This window comes from Pseudopipra pipra, chromosome 26, assembly GCF_036250125.1.
Source record: "Pseudopipra pipra isolate bDixPip1 chromosome 26, bDixPip1.hap1, whole genome shotgun sequence".
Lineage (NCBI taxonomy): Eukaryota > Metazoa > Chordata > Aves > Passeriformes > Pipridae > Pseudopipra > Pseudopipra pipra.
This window is the reverse complement of record NC_087574.1, coordinates 2049523-2071960: the sequence shown is the minus strand read 5'-3', so window position 1 is coordinate 2071960 and position 22438 is coordinate 2049523. Positions and strand designations below refer to the sequence as shown.

The window sequence follows — 22438 nt, the reverse complement described above, 5'->3', positions numbered from 1 at the left end:
CACCCCCAAATCAGCTGGGGGAGGGGGGGCCAACTGCACGCAGATTTAGGGATTATTTTTTTTTTCCTTTTCCTTATAAACAAGGGTGAAAATCCCCCAGATATTGGCTGTTCCCATGCCGGGGAGATGCCCATAGCCCACAAAGCCGCGAGGCCCCACATTCCCAGATCATCCTGCATCCCTTAAGGGGGGTCCCCGCCAGCTCCCGCTGCCTCGTGGCAGGTGCCGGCCGGAGCCGCCTGTGCCAGCCTGGCTTGGGAAGCAGGCAAATGGCCGGAGCTCTGGGAGCACGCCGGCGGCCCGGCGGCCTCGGAGCAGCGGGCAGATGGCCGGAGCTCTCCGGAGGGACCGCGCGGGCGGCCGGGAATGCGCGGGCGGCCCGGATGGAGCAGCCGTGGCGTGCAGGCAGCGGGCAGATGGCCGGAGCTCGCCCGCAGCCGGGAATGCGTCGCCAGCCGAGAACAGCGGCGGCAGGCGGGCGGCCTGTGGCCGCAGCACGGTCAGCCCTGGCTGGCCGGGGAGGCCGGTACTGTACAGGCAGCCGGGGTGGCTGATACCGTGGAGGCAGCCGGTGCCGTGGAGGCAGCCGGGGTGGCTGATACCGTGGAGGCAGCCGGTGCTGTGGAGGCAGCCGGTGCAGCGGCTGCAGCCGACGCCGTGGAGGCAGCCCGGGGTAGCCGGTACCGCGGTGTTCTCGGTACCGTGGCAGCGGCTGGACAGGCCGGGACTGTCGGGGTGGCCGGCACCGTGGAGGCAGCCGGGACCGCGGAAGCAGCCGGTGCTATGGAGGCAGCCGCTGCCGTGGCGGTGGCCGGGGCTGATCGGTACCATGGAAGTGGAGGCAGCCGGGGAGGCAGCCCGGGGTACCCGGTGCCGCGGGGGGTTGTTCGGTAGCGTGGCGGCGGCCGGTGGCACGGAAGCAGCCCGGGATGGCCCGTACTGTGCAGGCAGCCGGGATGGCCGGGAATGTGCAGGCGCTGCCCGGCCGGGATTGGCTGCGGGGAATGACGCCCAGCACAACAAAGGTGGAGTTGGAGAAATTCCATTAAAAAAAATTAAGAGAGAGAGAGAGAGAGAGGGAGAGAGAGAGAGAGAGAGGGAAGGGAGAGAGGAGAGAAAGGGAGCGGAGGGAGGGAGGAGGGGAGGAAGCTGCCCCTCGCCCGCCCCGCCGGGCAGAGCCCCCCCCGCCGCCGTGTCCCGGGGCCGCGGGGCGGGCAGGAGCGCGGCCCCGCCGTGCCGTGGGGGCCCGGCTCGGCTCCCCCCCCGCTCCGCTTCCATCCCCCCCCCCGCTTTATTTTTTTTCCTCCTCTCTCTTTTTTTTTTTTTAATTATTTTTTCTTTATGCAAACGCCGGCCGAGGATTGTTGCACATGTAAGGAGATTTTTTTTTTTAATTTTTTTTTTCTTCCTCCCTTCCCCCCCCACCCCACCCCCCCCTTTCCCTCCTCTTCTCCTTCCTCCTCCTCCTCCTCCTCTTTTTCTTCTCACCACAGTGTTGCAAAAGCAAAGAGCAATAAAAAACCCGGCGGAAAGCGGCGGCGGGGCGGCGGGGCTGGCGGGGAGATCCCGGCGGATCCCGGCCGCGCTCAGCCCGGCTGATTGGAAGAGCGAACGCAGCGCCATGGAGGCGGGGGAAAGCGCGATCGTCTCTGCGGGGACTGGAGCGCGTCCACGCCCGGGGCCAGCGCTGCAGAGCTGGCCGCCGTTCAACCGCCGCTCCCCCGCCCCGGCCCCGCCGAGCGAGCCCCGAGCCCCCGCCGCCGCCCCCCAAAAAGCGGCGGCCCCGCCGGTACGTGCCCGCGCCGGGGGAGCCGCCGCCGCCGTGCCCCGCCGCGCCGCGCCGTGCCCGCCGCCCGGGCTCGCCATTCGCCGCCGCGCCGCTCCGCCGGCGGGGCTGGAGGAGGCGCTTTGTTCCTCCCCGGGCTCCCGCTGCCGCCGCCGCTGCCGCCGCCGCCACCGCCGCGCTCCGGGCTCGGTAAGGCGCTCCGCCGCCGCTCCGCCGGGATCGGGGAGGGGGTCGCGCCCACCAGAGCGAATTTTTTTTTTTAATATATATATATATACGTATATATACAAAAAGGAGAGGTTATTTTTTTTTTTTTTTTTTTTTAGAAAGGCTGGTTTCGCGCAGGCCCCGCGGGCAGGAAGCCGCCGCCGCCACCGCCGGGGCTCGCCCGCCTCGCCCGCCCGCGGGGGGCACCGCGCTGGGGCTCGGGGCGGGGGGCAGCGCCCGGCTCGGCGGCCCCGGTGTGCCCCCCCCTTCTCTCCCTCCTTTTTCCCTTCCCTTCCCTCTCCTCCTCCTCGCTCCCTCCCTCCTTCCCGCTCGCCTTCCCTCCCTCCTCCCCGGTGCCGCAGCTGGATTTCGGGGGCAGGCTTCCAGCGCTGCCCGCTTGTTTTTCCCCAGCCCGGGTGAGTCCCGCGCCGCGGCGGGAGCTGGGCGCCGCGCTCCGCCGGTGCGTGCCGGGGCTCGGCCGACCCCTACCGCGCTCCATCCCCTCCTTATCCTCGCTTTATCCCCCCCCTTTACGCCCTTTTTCCCCCTTTATTTTCTTTTTATCTATATTTTTTTTTCCTCTCCCCCCCCTTTTTTTTTTTTGCCTTCCCCCCCCCCCCCTCTTTCCCCTTCCTTTCTTCCCTCCGGACCGGGAGCGGGGCTCCAGCCCCCCGCTGGGTGGGTGGGTGTTCGCGGGGCTCGAGGAGGGGTCGCGGAGAGAAGAAGAGGGGGGTAAGAAGGGGAGGAAAGGAGAGGGGGGAAAAGCGAGGAAAGGAAAAGCGAGGAGGGGGCGGCGGTGGGGAAAAAGAGAAAGGGGGGGAGGATCGGGTAGGAGCCGCTCCCCGGGGGTCGGTGCGGGGAGGTCGCGCTGCCCTCGCCCGGCTCGCTGCAGCTGCCCGGCCGCCCCCAGCCGGGCATCCCCGCCCCCCCTTCCCCCTCCTCCTCCTCCTCCCTTCTTCTCCTTCTCCTTCTTCTTCTTCCCCCAGCGGCTCCGGCGGCGGGGTTGGGGCTGCGGCGGCTCGGTTAGAGCTCCCCCCCGCACCCCCCCTTCCCCGCCGCTCCAACCTCCTCCCTCCTTCTTCCACCACCACCGCCACCGCCACTACCACCACCTCCTCCTCCTCCTCCTCCCCCTTTAGCAGCCCGGAGAGGTGGGTTTGTCTCGGCTTTATAACCGCGGGTGGAGGGGAAGGAGCGGCGGGCGGAGGCGGGCGCAGCCCGGCCATTGTGTGCCGCGGCGGAGAGCGGCCGGTAACGATGGGGGGATGCGGGAGGGGGGGGATGCGGGGAGGAGGAGGAGGAGGGGGGGATGAAGCAGCGCATCGCATCGCTCCGGGGGACCAGGGGGTGCGGAGAGGGGCCGGGGGAGCGCTCCCGCGCTCCCCCGGCCCCTCTCCGCACCCCCCGGCCCCCCGAACTCGCCTTCTATTGTCTGCCCGGGTGTTGTTGGGGGGAAGAAGGAGGAAAAAAAAAAAAGGGAAAAAAAAAAAAAAGGGAGGGGGGCTCAGCTTGCTGGCGCCCGGGTGGGAACCGGGGGCGGGGGAGGCGCCGCCGGGGCCGCCCGCGCTCGGTCCCACCCGGTTCCTGCTGCCTGGTGGAGGAGGAGACTGGAGCTGGCCGGCGGCGCAAGGCATGTGCGGGCTCCCCGCCTCCGCCCGCCGGCCCGGCCCCTTCCTCCCCCGCCTCCTCCTCCTCCTCCTCCTTCCCCCCTCCAGGCGCGGGATCCGGTCCACCCCCCTCCCGACCCCCCCCTACCTCCCGCCTCTCCCCCGCGGGGGGATCCCGCACACCCCACCCCACCCTCCCGCATTCCCCCCCTCGGGGATCCCTGTGCGCGCGCACCGCCCCGCCCCGCCATGATCCCATGGATCCCTCCCCCTGTAGCGATCCCGCCTTTCACGACACCCCCCCTTCTTCGCCACCCCCCCCATGTATGTTCCCCTCCACCCCCGCTTCCCACCCCCGGGAGATCCCCGGTTTCACGCTACAGCACCCCACCCACCCCGGGGGTTGGGCTTGATCCCACCCCCGCGGCGATCCTTCAGCCAGCCCCTGGGGTGGTCCTAGATCCGCCCCCCTGGGGGTTGATCCGAGGCTGGAGTGATTCCCCCCACCCTGTCCCTAAGGGTTTATCCAGCCCTGGGTGATACCCTATCCCACGCTGGTGGCGTCTGCACCCCCCCTCATCCACCCGCTGGTGATCCCCAATCCCATACTGGGGGCAGGTGGGGGCTGCACCCCTCCCGCATCCCCCCCAAGGTGATCCCACATCCATTCCCCAGGTGATCCCGCATCCACCGCAGGTGCAGGTGGGTCTTCACCCCCCCACACACATCCACCCCTGGGTGATCCCCAATCCCACTCCAGGAGCTGGTGGGGTCTGCCAGCCCCCCTCCACCCTGAGGTGATCCCACATCCACCCCCAGGTGATGCCCAATCCCCACCCCAGGAGCTGGTGGGGTCTGCACCCCCTCACATCCACCCCCAGGGGATCCCCCAACCACCCCCCAAGGCTGATCTCCCTCAGGTGGTCCCAAATCTGTCTCCCCCAGGGGCTGATCTGACCCCCACAGGGGTCCCCCACCCCCCCAGGCCTGATGGGGCCTGCACCCCCCCCCAGGGTGATCCCAGATTCCCGTTCCTGGGAGCTGATCCCTCCCAGGATGATCCCCAATCCCTCCTGGGGCCTGGGGGTCCCGCACCCCTGGGCCGTTCCCGCTGCCCCGGGAGATTCTCCCTCAGACACAGGGCCTGGTCTCCCCTCAGCAGCCCCCGGATCCCCCCTGCCCATGGGATCCCCTCACAAACCTGGATTCCCCCTGGGATCCTGCCCTGGCCCAGTTCCCCCCAGGCCTGGGCCTGCTCCCCCGGGCCTGCGGCCTGTCCCTCAGGGGGACCCCTCTGAGGCTTCCGATCTGCCCTCCAGGGATTCCCCCCTTTGGGTCCCTCCTCATGGGGATCCCCCCAAGCTTCCATCCTTCTTCCATGCTTTGGGGTCTCCCCACTGAGGCCTCTCACCTGCTCCCCTCCCTTCCCTGGGTAATCCTTCCCCATGGAGCTGTAAGATTTGTCCCAATGGGATCTGAGGGGATCCTTCCCCTACAGCCTCTCCATTGAAATACCTTCCCCCCCAGCTTGTCCTCCCCCTTGGGAGACCTCTAAGCCTCCCAGAGCTCCCCACATATTCCCCCCCAGCTCCCTTGGATCTGGGAGACCCCTCTACAAGCATGCCCCCCCCTCCAGGGAGGATTTTATTGGATCTGTGGTGCCCCTTCCTTTGAAACCCCCATTTTGTGGGGAGAAGTGAACTCCCTTGGGAGATCCCTCTTTGGGATGCCTCTTGGCTCAGATCCCCCTGACCTTGGGTCTATGGATCTCACCCCCCCTTAGAGAGTCCCCCTGAACCCTTCTCCCATAGGATCTGTGGGGATTCCCCACGGATCCTGCCCGCCACCTTGGGGACACCCCCCTGAGCCATTCTTCCCTGCCCACACACCCCTTTTCTCATCCCCCCACCAGTGTGGGGGTCACGCCACCATTCAAGATAGCCCCTCCTGGATTTCTGGGATCCTGCACCCCCTCTTTATCCCCCCCCAAACCTCTCAGGGATGCACAGGGGGGATCTCAGGACCTCATTCATCTCGGCGTGGGGGGAATGGATGGATGCCTGAGTCAGGTTCCCCCCACTCCCCATCAGGAGTCGGGGGCCTCCCCCGTTGTGGGGGTGGATGCCTAGCAGGGGTCTCCTTTTCCTTGCAGAGCCGAGCGGGGAGTGATTTCGGGAAGCGGGCAAGGAGGGAGCCGGCGGGACCGTGCTGGGCACAGGCAGGTGGAGGATGAACGGCGAAGCCGAGTGCCCTGCAGACTTGGAAATGACAGCTCCCAAAAACCAAGGTGAGCCCCCCCGCAGCTCCCTCAACCACGCTGGCATTCCCACGGGAACATCGCTGCCACGTTTAAAAATAATAATAAAAAAACCTCCGGGCGCCCCTTTTCCCTGAGGGATGGAGGAGGAGGAGGGATGGAGGAGAAGGAGGGATGGAGGAGGAGGAGGGATGGAGGATCCATGATCCCAACTGCCAGCGGATCAGGGAGGGGGGAGGATCTGCCCCTCCCGATCCCTCTCTGCCTCAGGGAACACGCACACACGTGTGTGAGCACACGGATACATGCTCCAATGCACTGGCAGCCCCTTGGCATTGGGGTGCTCTTTTTGGGCACCAGAGTTTTGTGGGGGCTTGGGAAAGAGGGGCCTGGCGCAGAGGTGCTGCCTTCCCCCCTCACATCTGGGCTGCATTAAAAGCCGAGCCATTACCTTGGGCCTCCGGCTTCCAGACCCCGGGATGACATCAGAGCTTCAGCTTTTATTGGAAAAGGGGCAGGAAAACAACGGAAAAAAGAAGGATGTTTATTCAGGGCAGCTTGCAGGGCTCTGCTACTTCACCCCCCCCCAAAAACTCCCCGGGTCCCCCAAAGGCCCCTGAGTGGGGTCCAGCCCCTCCGTCCCACGGGGTCCCCCCGATTTTCCTCCCATGCCGCAGTCGGGTTGTTGCCTCGAGCGAACCCGGCCGGAGCACGTGTCCTTCTCCGGGACTTTAGATGGATTTAATTACACCGGGGCAGCTTTCCTAATATAGACCCGGCCCGGCCGGTGCCAGGAGAGCCAGGATAAATTGGTCCCAGGGCACAGACAACCCCATTCATCCTGGTGGGTGAACTCTGCAATTCCAGTGTTTTTTGACAAACCCTAGCCTGAGGGAGGGGGAACAGAGGGATGGGGGGCTGAGTGTGGGGTCTCTGTTGTCCCCACTCTGCTGCCAGTGAGGGTTTTGGGATGTTTCCACTGTTTTTTATGTATTCCTGTGGGATGTGGTTATTCTGGCTGTCTGCCGGTGGGGGGTTCACACAGGGCCAAAGGTCTCCGGGTGTTTCTGCGTCGGAAGGGGAAAACTGAGGCACGGGGCTTGATGAGAGCAGGTTTGGAGGGGCCTTGTCCACTTCTCCCTCCCCTCTGGATTTTTGTGGCCGTGCTGCTTTTGGTAATTCCTCCTGACACCAACTTCCCAGCCCCGTTCTGCCTCATTGGTCCTTGCCTGGGGGGAGCTGGAAAATGGATGGGAAAAACAGGAAGACAGAATTTGGGGCTGCATTGGTGCCCACCCCAACTCTGATCCCTCTCTGGCACTGTGGGTTTCCCATCTCGTTTCCTTCTTCATAATGTTTTGGGATGAAGTTGGGAATATGGAGACACATCCCAAGCCACTGTCTCCCTGCTTTCCAGGGGACTCTTTCCATCTTCCCCCTCTAATTAATCCCTGATGAGATCACTAAAGGGACCAGCCAGATCCCAAACTGTTCTCTGCCTTGACCCCCCGCAACCTGGCAGGTCCAGGAAGGAAATTGGGGTGGGAGATCAGGTCCTGGCTGCGCTCCCTGCACCAGCTGCAGGTCCTGCATGTCCTGTAACATCCCTCGCTTGGATTTGGGATATGGGGTGGGGGGTTGCCCTTCACCAGACCCCTGCAGGGGCAGGACGTGGAGGTGATTTTCCTGCATATCGAGTCTGAGCAGAGGGAGAGCTGCAGCTGGAGGAATGTCTGCAGCTGGGTATTTCTGGGAGCTTGGTTTCATTCCTGAGGATTGAGGGAGCAGTGCTCCACTCAAATCCATGACCTGCTGTGCTGTCCCCACCTCTTTGGGATGCTCTTGTGTCCCACTGTCCCCATCTCGCTGGGATGCTCCATGTCCTGTAGGCAGCTCCAAATCTCCCAGTCTTCACCCATCAGTGATGTGGGGCAGGGAATGCCAGTCTCACACCGGGGGAATGCCAGTCCCACACCAGGGGAGCCCCAGGGCTCGAGTGCCCATCCCGGGATGAGGCAGCCAGGGATCGTGTGGGCGAGCGGCTCGGGGCTCTGCTCCTCCTCCAGCCCATCCCCACATCCCCAGGGACCTCTCCTTCCGCTCCCAGGGCCCGCTGCATTCCCAGAGCCACCCATGTTTGCAGAGCACCCGGGGTTGTGCTCCCCAGCTGGCGTGGAAGCTCAGAGCAGTCAGGAATTCCCCTGGCAAGGAAGCCAGCCCCAAGGTTGGGGCTGGGTGAGGCATTCAGGGCTGGGATATCCTGCCTGCTGCCTGTCCCAGCATGGTGCTACTGCGTGTCCTGGCCTCATGGCTGCTCCAGGCCCTCCGGCTTTGCTGTGTGCCCATCCCACCATCCCAGTGGCTTGTCCCTGTGGGAGCTGGGGATGCTCCTCCTGGCATTTTGGGGGATGTTGGGGTGACATAACCACCACCCCTGCGCTGTCAGGGACCCCCTGTGAGACGGGGGGGCTGTGCTGGGCTCTGCCTGCCCTCACTTTGTGGTGTGGGAGCTTTGACCTTGGCAGAGGTCACCATGGAGCTGGGCCCAGGTGATGGCAAAGCTCTCCGAGGTGCAGGAGAAGCAGCGCTGCGGTTTTCCCGTTGCTCCAGACACATCTTTTCCACTTAGAAAGTGGGTTTCCCTGTTTCCTCCTTGGCCGGAGAGCTCATCGCTCCCATCTCGCTCCGCAGGGCGTAGGAAATAGCCCTCTGCTCCCGTGCAGCAGAGCCATCCCTTATCTGATGGTTTTCTGGGATGAGCGAGTCTCTCTGGTTTGCACCGAGTGGAATTTCTCGCTTTGCCCGGATTGTTTTGGCCCGGTAGAGAGTTGCTCGAGGGTGATGGAAACAGCCACGTCCCTTTGATCTTTAATCTCGAGAGGCAGCATGTGGAGATTACGTGTCCTGGCGTGCGGTCCGGAGCGGAACGCCGGGAGCTGTAGTCCCGGTGTCCTGCCGGGAAAGGAAGGGAAGGGAGGGGAAAGGAAGCAAATGGAAGGAAAGGGAAGGGAAGCTGCCTGCCCCTGGCTGCTGCTGATCCCGTCTCTCCGCTGCTCAGACCGCTGGTCGCAGGAGGACATGCTGACCCTCCTGGAGTGCATGAAGAATAACCTGCCCTCCAACGACGGGAGCAAGTTCAAAACCACCGAGTCCCACCTGGACTGGGAAAAAGTGGCTTTCAAGGACTTCTCGGGGGAGATGTGCAAGATGAAGTGGATGGAGATCTCTAATGAGGTAACTGACACTGCATGGGGCTCCAACCGGGCTTTGTGACAGGGAGTGAGTGTCCTGATGACCCCCCAGGGCTGTGGGAATCGTTCAAGTTCAGCTCCCGGAGCCCTCAGCTGGTGGTGCCGACACCATCCCACTGCCGTCAGCATTGTGACCCCCTTGGAGGGACTGGGAAGGGTCGTTTTTGGGGTTGCATTATAAAACCCGGTGGGTTTCTGCCATGCCAGGGATCTGCCCTGTCCCCCATTCACATCTGTGTCCCTTCACTCCCGCACAGGTGAGGAAGTTCCGGACCCTCACAGAGCTCATTATGGATGCTGAAGAGCATGTGAAGAACCCTTACAAAGGCAAAAAGCTCAAGGTATTGGGCAGGAATTAGGCTCAGTCCCTAAAGGGCAACGTCCCTCTTCCCTGGGACAAGGGGCTGTCAGCCCTGTGGCACCTCAGATCCGTGTGGCTCCACCGCTGGAGCCCCTGCAGGCACCTCACTGCCCATAATCCCGGCGTCCGTCTGCCCAAGGCTCCGGAGGCCGCGGGCGCTGGGCCCGGGCCAAGTCCCGGGTACATTTAATATGGGCAGCTGTATTGCTGGCAGCCTGCAGCCAAGTTTAGCTCCAGGGGGGCCGGGAAGCTGCCGTCCTATTCCTGGCCCCGCCGGGTCGCGAAGGGTGGTGCTCTCGACCGGGCGGCCCCAGGTCAGCTGATGCTCCATCCCTGGGAGTTGGGTCCCATCTGCTCCTCCTGCCTCAGTTTCCCCTCTTGCTCTGGATGGCTGGAGGCTGCTCCTGAGATTCCCAGCCCTGGGATACTGTAGTTCCTGGTGGAGCGCTTTTTCCCAGTGGTTTCCCCCTCCTGTGTCAGGGAGCTGGATGGAGGCAGGTCCCCCCAGTACTGGGGGAGCTGGTGGGTTTGGCTGTGCCCTGGCTCTGTGCTCAGTGTCCACTTTGCTATCTCCCAAGAAGCCCCTGACTCTCTGTTTCTGCTTCTTCATGGAAGCTGCCATCCTGTTCCTGACCCATCAGGTTGGGAGGGGTGATATTTTCCCCCAGGTGGCCCCAGGGCAGCTGATGCTCCATCCCTGGGAGCTGGGTCCCATCCCTTCCTCCTGCTTCAGTTTCCCCTCTTGCTCTGTGCTGGCAGCTCTGGGTGGCCAGAAGCTGCTCCTGGGATACTGTAGTTCCTGGTGGAGCCCTTGTTCCCAGTGGTTTCCCCCTCATTGCCTGCTGTTCCCATGTCAGGGAGCTGGATCATCAGCAGGGCTGGATGAAGGCAGGTCCCCCCAGGACTGGGGGAGCCGCTGGGTTTGGCTGTGCCTGGCTCCATACCCAGTGTCCACTCTGCTGTCTCCCCAGAAACACCCCGACTTCCCCAAGAAGCCCCTGACTCCCTATTTCCGCTTCTTCATGGAGAAGCGGGCCAAGTACGCCAAGCTTCACCCCGAAATGAGCAACCTGGATCTCACCAAGATCCTGTCCAAGAAATACAAGGAGCTTCCCGAGAAGAAAAAGGTATTGCTGGGGGGTAGTCAGCAAGCCCCTTCCCACTATGTGCCTCTGCATGCTGGGCTCTGCCCAGCCCTCCCAGTAAAACCAGCAGAGCCCAAACCTCTGCCTGGCGAGGGCTTAATCCGGCTCTCGACGGGAGAGACGAGGTGTTCATTTAGTCCTGTCAGACCTGTAAAGCTTCCTTGGCTTTTCCTGTCCTGGTTCCCAGGATCTGTGGGGTGGAGGCTGGCTGGGTCTGTCCGTCGGTCCGTCTTTTCCCGACGGACCTGGATGGTGGCTTTGCCATTGGGTGGATCCGTGTTTAAGGCTGGGGTTAAGTCACACACCCGGCTGTGCCGCCCTGTCTGACCAGGGCATGGAGGGACAGGCTCTGGGAGAAGCTGGGAGCAGAGATCTGCCCATCTGGAGATGCCAGAGCCTGGGCAGGTGTTTTGAAGGCCCCAACTCTCACTTTGGGGTGTCCAGGAAAAATCCAGGCACAAAGTCCTGCCGCGCCCTCTTTCCCAGGGCTGCTGGGATGCAGGAAGAGGGGAGATATCCTGCTGCTGAATCCCTGGGCAGGCTGGAAACCCTCTGCTGGGAGCTGCAGGATCATTCCCTGGACTGGGGAGCCTTCAAGACCCTTTGGGGGTGGTGGAATGCCCAGCCAGGTCAACAGGGATGTATCTTCCTGCCCATTCCCCAGTGCTGACATCCCTCTCCACCTCCCTGGTGGCTTTGTGTCCCCAGATGAAATACATCCAGGACTTCCAGCGAGAGAAGCAGGAGTTTGAGAGGAACCTGGCGAGGTTCAGGTGAGCAGGCAGGGCCCCCCCCATTTCCCTGGGCCTCTCCAGGCAGATCCAGTCTCCCCTCCTGCGTGTAGCTCACAGGGGAATCCCTGATGAGCTTGAATCCCTGATTTGGCTTGAAGGGAAGAAGGAATGCAGAAAGAAAAAGAGCAAGGAAATGGTGTCTGAGAGCATCCCTCTGGCTGGGAGACTGGATGAGGGGGAGAGCAGAGGAGCAGCCATGCTCTGGGGGTCAGAGTCTGTGGGGGGGGGACAGGAGCCCTGCCACCAGCACTGATAAAAGCTGAAGTTTACCACCCTGATCCTCAAGATCCTTCCCTTTTAACGTGGTGGCTGTGATCCAAGTGGATCCTGCTGTTCGCTGCTGCTGCTCCAGGGATGCAGCTGAGCCTGGGGGTGTACGTAGCTCATGCTCCCCAAGGAGGGACAGACTCAAATCTCTCCTCAGCCTCTCCTGCTCTTTTTGGGGACCCCGCAGTACCTGAGCCCATGGAAGCTCAGCCCTGCAGTGACAGTTGCCCCTTAGCAGGGAGGTTTAGGGGTGCTCTCCTTCCCCCTGCCACCTCCCTGACGCTCTCCCTTCCCCACCTCCCTGCCTGGTAAAGGGAAGACCACCCGGATCTCATCCAGAACGCCAAGAAATCTGACGTCCCCGAAAAACCCAAGACCCCCCAGCAGCTGTGGTACAACCACGAGAAGAAGATCTACTTGAAAGTGCGTCCAGATGTGAGTACGGTGGGTGGGAGTGAGTGCGAGTGTGAGTGTTGGGGGGTCCTGGACCCGCTACTGGGGGAGAGGAGGGGGAAGGGAGAGAAGCATTTTAGGGGGGGACAGGCTGGAGGACACCACAGGAAGCTCCCAGCAGCCTGGACAGAGGTAAGAAGGGGCTCTGCACATCTGGAAGAGGCTCGGGGGTACAGCCCCCCCAACACTTTTTGCCAGGAAGGGGTGACCACAGCCTGAGTCAGGGCAGGAAGGAATTCCAGCACAAACATCCACCTCTGGCCATGCCCCCCACTCCCACGCACCCCCTTCCCCGGCCGTGAGCTCGGCTCGCAGCCCCCCACGGCCCCACGGCGGGCGCCGTCAGGCCCCACCAGGCCACGCTATTTTTTGTCATTTTTTTCATATTTTTTATTCCTCTTTTTTTTTTTCTTTTTTTTTTTCTTTTTTTTTTTTTTTTTTTGATTTTGGATTTTACCCCTCTGCCCTCACCTCTGGCTTTGGGTTTTCAGGCCACCACGAAGGAGGTGAAAGAGTCGCTGGGCAAGCAGTGGTCTCAACTCTCGGATAAAAAGAGGCTGAAATGGATTCATAAGGCCCTGGAACAGCGGAAGGAGTACGAGGTAGGGAGCAGCCTCACCCTGTCCCCTCCACACTCGCCCCAACATTCACTCCAAGTCAACGTGGCCACACACAGCCAGCCTCTCCCGATAGCCAGCGTGGGGATTCAGGCAGGTCCCGGCAGGTCCCTAGTGAGTCTGAGCCCTGCCTCCTCCAGCCATGTGCGAGGAAGGGAGCAGCAGCCCCAGGGAGAGGACTAGGGCGATGGTTGGCTTCTCTCTCCTCCTCCTCCGGCCCCCGGGCAGGCGGGGATGGCAGCCCCTCTGACCGCTCTCCGTCCTCCGCAGGAGATCATGCGGGACTACATCCAGAAGCACCCGGAGCTGAACATCAGCGAGGAGGGAATCACCCGCTCCACCCTCACCAAGGCCGAGCGGCAGCTCAAGGACAAGTTTGACGGACGACCCACGAAGCCACCTCCGTGAGTGCTGTCCCTCTCCACGCCGTGGTGTCCAGCTCTGCGCCGCCTCTGCGGACACTGGTTCTTGCTGATGAGGGAAATGGGGCTCTGCTTGGCTTGAGGAGCCCAAATCATTTCTGGGGCCACAGGCACAGGACCTTTAGATGGCATTTCAGGACAAATTTCTTTGTGGAAAGGGTGGTCAGGCATGGGAACAGGCTGCCCAGGGCAGTGGTAGAGTTGCCATCCCTGGAAGAATTTGGACATGGCATTTAGGGACATGGTTTAGTGCTGGGCTTGGCAATGTTAGTTAATTGGTCACATCAGTGATCTTAGAGGGTTTTTCCAGCCTGCAGGTTGTCCCTAATGCTGGGTCCCTCCGTGGGTTTTTCAGGAATAGCTACTCCCTGTACTGTGCAGAGCTGATGGCCAACATGAAAGACGTGCCCAGCACCGAGCGGATGGTGCTGTGCAGCCAGCAGTGGAAGCTGCTCTCTCAGAAGGAAAAGGATGCATACCACAAAAAGTGTGACCAGGTGAGTGGCCAAGGATGGACAGGTACGGGGACAGGCAGGTATGGGGAGGGAGCAATAAAATGGGAGAACTGAGGCTACAAATCTCCCTGGAAACACGCCCCTCACCCTTCCTCAGTCCCTGTTCTTGTCTGCACCACCAATTCCCCCCTGAGGTCCTTGGTCACCTTCTTTGATCCCATCTCCCAGTCCATGTGTGGGTCTGGTGGAGCATGAGATTCCCAAGGGATTGAGGCTGGGTTGGGGGCTGCAGGAGGCAGGGATGGGGCGAGGGATCTCTATGTAACCCCACTTCTCCTTCCAGAAAAAGAAAGACTACGAGATCGAGCTGCTCCGCTTCCTGGAGGTGAGTGATGTGGGAGTGCTCGGCCAGCGGGTGCTGGAGGTCCCAAATCTCGAAGGGGGGAAAACCCTGCCCAGGGGCTATGATGTGAGGGGCTGCCCTCTGCTCCCCCAAAACGTGGCTGGACTTGCCCATGGGTGCTGTGCAGATGGTTGCAGATAGTCTTGACCTTCCATCATCCTAATGCCCGACCCAGTGACTTCCAGTTGGGCACTGGGAGGTGGAGGGTGCTGGAAGGGGAGGCGGGGTGAACAGAGGGCTGGAGCTGGAGGAGAGGGTGCTGTGCCACCCAGTTCAGGAGGGGAGCTGGGGTGAGCAGAGGGCTGGAGCTGGAGGAGCTCAGTGGCTGTGGCTGCAAAGCCTCTCACTTCCTTCCCTCGCTAGGGCGTAGGCGGGGGAGCCACACCGAGGCCACCCCAGCATCGTCCCCGTCCCCTGGGCGGACGTGACGCGGCCCCGGCTGCGGCTGCAGAGGCAGGGGGTGGAAAACCCAGGGGTGTGCCTGAGTCTGGGCACCTGCCCCCATGCTTTCACCAAGAAACAGCAGATGAGGCTGAGCCAGGAAGGGGACAGAGCTAGGGGAGAGGGATGTGGAGTGGCAAGGAGCTGACAGCATAGGGACCCCCAGCCTGTACACGTGCAGTGCCTGATGCTGGTCCTGTCTGCACCAGTGCCCCTATTCCCTGATTGCCTCAAGACCTCATTAGCTTTGGGCTGTCCTAACAATGTCCCTCCCCTGTGCCACCCAGAGCCTGCCCGAGGAGGAGCAGCAGCGGGTGCTGGGCGAGGAGAAGATGCTGGGCGGCAACCGGAAAGGGGCGACGAGTCCCGCATCCAAAAAATCCTCTCCGGAGACCGGCAAGGTGGGAGCAGTACCGGGAGGGATGGGGCAGCACGTGCCAGACGTGTGGGGTGGGGTTGTGGCATCTCAGGGGGGGACTTTGAGAGCTTCATTCCTGGATTCTTTGGTCCCTCCATGGGCTCGCCCCCCCTCACGGCCCCGTGTCCCCCCCTCAGGCCAGCTCCGAGAAGCCCAAGCGACCCATCTCTGCCATGTTCATCTTCTCGGAGGAGAAGCGGAAGCAGCTGCAGGAGGAGCGGCCGGAGCTGTCGGAGAGCGAGCTGACCCGGCTCCTGGCCCGCATGTGGAACGACCTCTCAGAGAAGAAGAAGGTTGGTACCATCCCTGACCCCCCTCCTCCTCCCCTATCCCCATCTCCAGTGCTCCCTTGGGCATCTCCGGAGGTGCTCCTGTCCTTGTCCTGCTCCAAGGGGCACGATTATCCCCCGGAGCAACACAGCATCACCCAGGCACTGGTGTCAGCACTGATGGGCACTGCCAGCTGTGCCCCCTCCCTCTCATCACCTGGGGGGTCAAAACCCACCAGCTTAAGAAATGTCAGAGCATCCTTGAGCCTCAGTTTTAAGGCTTAATGCTTTTCTTGGTGGGGGGCAGTCTGGAGACAGCACTGGGCGTGGTGGGGGCTGTCAGTGCTACCGTGGGAACAGTGCTGGGGGGAGCTGCATCGTCCTCCTGGTGTTTGGGGGCTGTGCCCACCTTCACCCCCTGCTGTGTCCCCCTCCCAGGCCAAGTACAAAGCGCGGGAGGCGGCGATGAAGGCGCAGTCAGAGAAGAAACACGGCTCAGATAAAGAGGAGCGTGGGAAACTGCCCGAGTCTCCCAAAACAGCCGAGGAGATCTGGCAACAGAGCGTCATCGGGGACTACCTGGCTCGTTTTAAGGTGAGGGGATCATCACTCCCACCAGCAGGAATTCCCTGTACCTTCTCCCTGGCTTTCACGCCTGGGTTTGGGTTGGGAGCTGTGGGGAAGGCAGGGTAATGGGGTGGAGTGTCCTGGGCATTTTGAGTGCGTCTAATGCATCGTGGTGGTTCTGTGGTACAGAACGACCGGGGCAAAGCGCTGAAGGCCATGGAGGCCACTTGGAACAACATGGAGAAGAAGGAGAAGCTGATGTGGATCAAGAAAGCGGCGGAGGATCAGAAGCGATACGAGGTGGGTCCCTGCCCTGTCCTGCCCCTCACTGTGTTCAGTGGCTGATGCTGCCCCTCTCCCTGACCCCTCTCTCTCCTCTGGCTCAGAGGGAGCTGAGCGAGATGCGGGCCCCTCCGTGCTCCACCAACTCCACCAAGAAAATGAAATTCCAGGGAGAGCCGAAGAAACCCCCCATGTGAGTACCAGGGATCTAAAAAACTGGGTCTGGCTGTGCTGGTGGGACGAGCCTGGAGCAGCTGCAAGAGGAGGGAGGGTGGGCTGGGTGGAGGCGGATTATGGGCGCCTGGGCTGTTTATCCCAATCCGGTCCCCGTGCTCACCCCTGCAGGAATGGTTACCAGAAGTTCTCCCAGGAGCTGCTGTCCAACGGGGAGCTGAACCACCTCCCGCTGAAGGAGCGGATGGTGGAGATCGGCAGCCGCTGGCAGCGCATCTCCCAGGGCCAGAAGGACCACTACAAAAAACTGGCAGAGGAGCAGCAGAAACAGTACAAGGTGCACCTCGACATCTGGCTCAAGGTGAGTGCTGGGCCTGATGCCCAGTGGTGGGCTCTGGGATCCGTTGATTTTGGGGATGATGCTTGGCATGGTCTCTGCTCAAACCCTTCCTGACGGGAACCACCATCTCCAGGCCCTTTTTTGACATTTTGTAACTTAAAAGGATAAAAATGTATATATATGAGGAGGGTGTGCCCTGTGCTAGAGCCCTTCCCTGCTCCATCCCCCATTCCATTTGGTGTCTGCCCATCCCTGACTGTGTCTTGTCCCTGCAGAGCCTCTCGCCCCAGGAGCGGGCTGCCTACAAGGAACACATTTCCAATGTGAGTATCTGTGTGGCACTGCTGGGGGGGGTTGTCTTGGGGGTTTGGGGGTGTACTGGGTGTCCCAAGGGCCTGGGGCCAGGCTGGGGTCAGCCCTGGATGAGGTTTGGATGTGTGTCACATTCTGAGAGCCCCTCCAAGGGGGATTCACCCCTGTGGCAGCTCAGCAGTGGGATTTTCTCTGGGCTGGGCACTGGGAAGGAGCAGAGCTTGAGCCCTAAATGGTTTTGTTTTGTCCCCCCTCGCTGCAGAAACGCAAGAGCATAGGGAAGATCCGGGGTCCCAACCCCAAGATGAAGCCAACGATGCAGTCCAAGTCGGTGAGTCACAACAGCCACATGGGGACACTCGATGCCCCCTCCCTGGGGAACGTCTCTGTGGGGACCCACACTGCTTGTTCAAGGCACCCCTGGTGCTTCCAGCTGCCTGCCCTCTCCTCGAGACCATAAACCACAGGCCCTCCCCAAATCCCAGCTTACTACCCATTCAGGATGGATTTTGTCCCCTGGCACCCGTTCAGGGAGCCTTTTTGGGGCCATTTGCAGCATAAATGGGGAAAGGCCTCTGTCAAGGTGTGGGGTGGGGAGTCACCTGATCCTGCTCAGTGGTTGGAGGAACCCAAAGTTTGATGGCCAAGGACGGGGTGGGTGCTGCACCCGTGGGTTCGGGTGTCCCGGGGCTCCCACCTACATCCACCCCCTCTCGCAGGAGTCAGAGGATGACGACGAGGAGGAAGAGGAGGAGGAAGACGACGATGAAGACGAGGATGACGATGACGACAACGGCGACTCGTCGGAGGAAGGCGGCGACTCCTCGGAGTCCAGCAGTGAGGAGGAGAGCGAGGACGGGGACGAGGTGAGGCTGCGGCACGGGGAGGGCGCGGGGAGGGCGGTGGGGCCGCGGGGCCCCCCAACGTTCCCATTGCACTCACTCTGCCCCCCTCACCCTCATCCGGGGCCGGGGGGCCTCCGCAGCCAGGCTCAGATAGAACCGTGGCGGAGCAGCTCCCGGGAAGCAGGGGGGATGCAGGGAGGCGAAGGGGAATGGGATCCCCCCATGTTCCCGGGGAGGGCGCAAGGAGCAGCCGCGGGGCGTAGTCAGGAGCAGCCTCGGGACGTAGAGGTGCGGGGGGGATGTGCAGAGCCCCAGTGAGCAGAGAAAAATCTCCTGTCTTTTTCCTGGTGGAGATACTGAGTCTGGTCTCGGCTCCGTTTGCGCCAGTGTGAATGCCGAGTAAGTCACCAGAGTCAAAGCTTTACACCGGTGCAACTGAAATCAGAGTATGCTGGATGGCGCTGGGGCCAGAAACCGTGTCCGTGCCTTGTGCTCGCCACCGGACAGGTGAGGTGTTTCCACCCCCTCGCTGGTCTCAGCTCACGCCTCTTCCTTCCCTGGCTTTAGAGGGGGGAAACTGAGGCACGAGGCGGGTCGGGTACCCTCCCTCGGATCGTGTAGCGAGGCAGTGGCAGAGGTGAGGGCAGGACCCCCGCGCGCTGCTCCGGCACGTCCCCCCCGCCCGGCATCCCTGAGCTGAGCCCTTGCAAACACGCTCCTGACTCCTGCCCGGCGTCCCTCCTCCTCCACCCCCCCAGGTCCCCGGGGGACAGCGGTGGGAGGGATGGGGTTGCACCCCCGCGCTCTGTGGGGACCCCCCTGTGCTGCAGCGGGGAGGGCAAAGGGGTGACGATGGGTAAACCTTGCCCTGACCCCCCCCCGTCCTCTCTGCCATCACCCTCCCAGAACGATGAGGATGACGAAGATGAGGATGATGAGGATGAGGATGACAACGACTCAGAGGGCAGCAGCAGTTCCTCCTCCTCCTCGGGGGACTCCTCCGACTCCGACTCCAACTGATCCGGCCAAGCTCTCCGTAACGTCGTTTGGTTTCTCGGTTTCGGTCCCAAATCCCACTCGCAGCCCCCCAAAATCCTTCCTCTGCTTCCTCCTGACCCCCTGGGCGAGACACAGCCCCCCCGTGGGACCCCCAACACGAGGAACAGGGGTCGGGGGGACCCCTCCACCAAGCTCACACTACGGAGGGGGATCAGGGGGCTGCCCCCCCCCGGCTGGGGGGCAAGGAGGGGGCCCCCCATCCCTCCCCCCCGCTTTACTCCCGAGGGGAAGCGATTTATTTTTATTTTGAATTTCATTCTTTTTGGGGAGGGGGGCATCCCTACCCCCATCACCCCCTCGCTACCAGCTCCGGACTTTATAGAAAGAGAAGAAAAACACACAGGAAAACAAAAAAACACAAAACAAAAAAAAGAAACAAACAACAGCGCCCCCCCCTCCCCCAACACACCTTTTTTTTTAATTAAAAAACCCAGAAACGGAGAAAAAAAATATCCCCCCCTCCCCGCGCAGCCCCTCCGGCAGCGGGCGCGGAGCACGAGCCGAGGCGCTCAGGACTCAGCCGATGGGACAATGTCTCCTTTTGCAACCTCCCCCACCCCTCTGTGCACCCCCCCCCAAAAATAACCCCTTGTACAGTCTGGAAGCTGCACCGGGAGCTGCCCGGGAACTCTGCATCCACGGCACTTGGGAACGCCGGCCACGGACCGGACCGTGACCACCCCCTGCCCCGGCACGTCCCCGAGTTGGTGGGGGGTGGGATTGGGGGGGGGGGTTGAAGGGAGGGGAGGGGGGAGTGTGTGTGCGAGCGTGCGAGTGTGTGCCAGGGTGGGGGGCACCCGGGGGCTCAGCGTGACCAAGGGGGGGGCGCGGGGTCCCCCCCGCTCTGTTGTCGGTGGTTGTTGTGCCGTTGTATTTTATTTTATTTTTTTGTTTGTTTTTTTTTTTCCTTTTTATAAAACGAGAAAGATCCATCTTTTATTTTTCATTTCCCCCCCCCCCGTCCACATCCCCCTCCCTCTTTCCACCCGTTTTCCTTCCCCTCCCTTCCCCCATTTTCCCCTCCACATCCAGTGAAGCTGCTCCTCTCCCTTCGCCCCAAATCCTTGGGGGGGGGGGGGTGTGACACCAGCACTCCCCTTGCCCCAGTTTACCCCCAGTTATCCCCAGTTTGTCCCCCCCACCGTGGAGGTTTCATGCCCCTCGGGCCATGCTGTAAATATTGGTGTGGTTTGGGTTTATTTTGGGGGGGTCAATGCCCCCCTCCCTGGGAGGGGGATGGGGCCGTGGGGACCGGGGTGGGTGCATTGGGGGGGGCCTGTCAGAGGTCCCCCCCTTTTTTTAAGCAGACACGAGCACCAGCAATCCCACGGCACCTCCCTGCAGGGTTCCTGTCCCCCCACCCCACGCCCCCCCCCAAAAAAAAAACCCCCCACACCCGGTGTCACTGGGGACCCCCACTATACTGGGGGGGGCACAAGGTTGGTTCTTTCTGCCCCCTCCCATCCTGACCCTGGAGACGAGCTGGGCTGTGGGACAGGATTTGGGGGGCCCCAGGGAAGGGGACGGAGGGCACTGCCCCCCTCCCAGCTGAGGAGGGGGGGGCCGGTGGGGGCTTTTTCTCCCCTGGGCTATAACTTGGCCATTTTTCTCTTCTTTTCACTCAAATCGCAGTGGGGGCTGAGGGGAGGGTCAAGCTGCAGGTTTGGGGTTTTGAGGGGTGTCCCTCCCCTCCCATCTCTAACCCCCTCCCAGGTTTGCTGCTCTCAGCACCCCAAATCCCCCTGAAGACTTGGGGGTGGCAGGGGGGGCAACACCCCTTATCCCGGCCTCAAATTGGGCTGAAAAACCACCATTTTGGGCAAGCGACCCCAAACCTGGTGGGGGTGGGGGTGAACCCGGGTTCTCCCGCACGGACAATCCCCCTGTGTCCCCCCCGGGACCGGGGCCCCGAAGAGAACCCAGATGGTGTCCCCCTCCTCCATAATGTCTGTCTGTCCATCCCTCTGTCTCCTCCTCCCCTTCCCCAATCCATTTGGGATTTTCCTTTCATTTTCTTCCCAATTTTTAATCCCCCTTCCCCCCCTGAAATCCCCTAAGGGGAACCCCGCCATCCCTTTTTTTCTGCTGAATGTACCCAGCACCGTCGTGTTTCAGTGGATGTGTTTTTAGTACAAAAAAAAAGACAAAAAAAAAATTACCCCCCTTTCCCCCCCTCTTTTTTTCTGTTTAAAAAAAAATAAGAAAAAAAGGTAAAAAAAAATTAAATAATAAAAAAGAAAAATTCTTACAGCGCCGACAAATTTGGGGAGGGGGTGGGGGGAGAAGGTGTTTGCGCTGCAAGAGAATTCCTGAGTGCATTTTGGCACTGCCACAAAATCCCGGGATCCTTTAGATGGAAGTTCTTGTGAATTACGTTAAAAAAAAAAAAAAAAAAAAAAAAAAAAAAAAGGCAAAAAAACCCACCGGAAAAAAAAAAATAAGATTAAAAAAAAAATCATCTTTTTTTTCTAATATTTAAAGAGTGTTTTTGTAGGTTTAAAAAAAAGACAAAAAAAAGAAAAAAAAAGAAAATAATAATAATAATCCCGACTTGGAATTTGTACGGCTGAGCGGGACACGGGGGGTCGTGTCCACGGTTTCCCGGTTTGCTTGGGGTTTCAGTTCTTTTTTTTTGTTGTTGTTTATTTTGGAGCTTTTTGGGTTTTTTCTTTTTTTTTTCTGGTTTTTTTTTTTTTTGGTTGGTTTTTTTTTGTTGTTTTTTTTTTTTTTGTATAATAAAGTGAAAAATAATGTTTCTGTTCTCATGTCATTACTATAAAAAATAAAACTTTAGGAAAAAAAAAAGTTGAGTGTGAGGAGTGTTTTTCCCTCCCTCCTGTGGGATCCACTTGGGGGGGGATCCTGAGGGAGTTGAGGGGACAATCCCTAGAGGATCATTTTGGGGGGATCCACAGGGATTTGGAGTGGTTGCTAGTGGGGAGTGGGTTGGGATTGTGGAGGGATCTGTGGATCTGGAATGGCACAGGGGTCTGCTGGGGGATCTGTAGGGAAGAGGATCAGAGAGACATTTGGGAGGGGAGATCTGGGGGGCTCTCTAAGGGCAGGAGGGATCTGTAGGGTTGGGGGGATCCTTGGGGTGTGGGTGTTCCATAGGGATGGGGTAATCCCTAGGGGTGATGTATCCTTGGGATGAGGGGTCCGCGGGACTGGTGGGATCCCTGGAGAAGGCGAGGATCCACAGGGATGGGGGGACCACGGAGAGAGGGGATCCATGGGAATGGGGGCAACACCGGGACTGGGGGTCCCCGGGATGAGAGGCCCAGTGGAGTCGGGGGCTGGGGGGATTGGGGTGTCCGGTGAGGTCCGGGGAATTGCGGGGGAATCGGGGGGCCCCGGGAGGATCGGGGATCCGTGGGTTCGAGGGACAGTGGAGATCGGGGGGTCCGAGTGGATCAGGGGTGCCGGGACTCCCCGGGATCCGTGGGTTTGGGGGTCCTTGGGGGTCGGGGGACCCGGGGGGGTTCGAGGGCCTGGGGGGGTTCCGAGGAGATCGAGGGTCCGCTAGATCCTGGATCTGCGGGATCGGGGTCCGGTGGAATCGGAGACCCGCGGGTTCGGGAACATCGGGAGGGCCGGGGGGTCTCTGCAGAGGGACCGGGGAGATCGCGGGTCCGTGGATTCGGGGGCCCGAGGGTCCGGGGGTCTCCGCAGAGGGGTCGGATCGGGGGCAGCTCCGAGGCCCCCA

General features: G+C 61.1%; 1 protein-coding gene across 12 annotated transcripts; it reads left to right on the top strand.

The window, feature by feature from the left end:
* The first annotated feature begins 1353 nt into the window (after positions 1-1353).
* Positions 1354-21487, top strand: UBTF (upstream binding transcription factor). 12 transcript variants are annotated; one of them, XM_064636720.1, is made up of 22 exons: positions 1354-1372; positions 5753-5887; positions 8916-9091; positions 9366-9449; positions 10441-10596; positions 11323-11387; positions 11990-12119; positions 12620-12730; positions 13016-13149; positions 13523-13664; positions 13966-14007; positions 14754-14867; positions 15022-15177; positions 15592-15747; positions 15910-16020; positions 16107-16195; positions 16348-16537; positions 16792-16839; positions 17091-17159; positions 17548-17694; positions 18061-18180; positions 18580-21487. In XM_064636720.1, the coding sequence occupies exons 2-22, from the start codon at positions 5830-5832 to the stop codon at positions 18691-18693; spliced, it is 2412 nt and encodes an 803-aa protein (XP_064492790.1). In that variant the 5' UTR covers positions 1354-1372; positions 5753-5829; the 3' UTR covers positions 18694-21487. The 12 variants fall into 12 exon arrangements, with proteins under 12 accessions (XP_064492790.1, XP_064492784.1, XP_064492791.1 ...); XM_064636714.1 differs by lacking the exon at positions 1354-1372 and adding an exon at positions 1510-1975; XM_064636721.1 differs by lacking the exon at positions 1354-1372 and adding an exon at positions 1513-1975 and having other exon boundaries at positions 11990-12110.
* The last annotated feature ends 951 nt before the right edge of the window (positions 21488-22438 follow it).

Coding starts and splice junctions, on each gene's coding strand:
- UBTF (XM_064636720.1), top strand. CDS start 5,830: ATGAACGGCGAAGCCGAGTGCCCTGCAGACTTGGAAATGACAGCTCCC. Junction 11,388..11,989: donor AGGAACCTGGCGAGGTTCAG/GTGAGCAGGCAG, acceptor TGCCTGGTAAAG/GGAAGACCACCCGGATCTCA. Junction 16,021..16,106: donor AGGATCAGAAGCGATACGAG/GTGGGTCCCTGC, acceptor CCTCTGGCTCAG/AGGGAGCTGAGCGAGATGCG.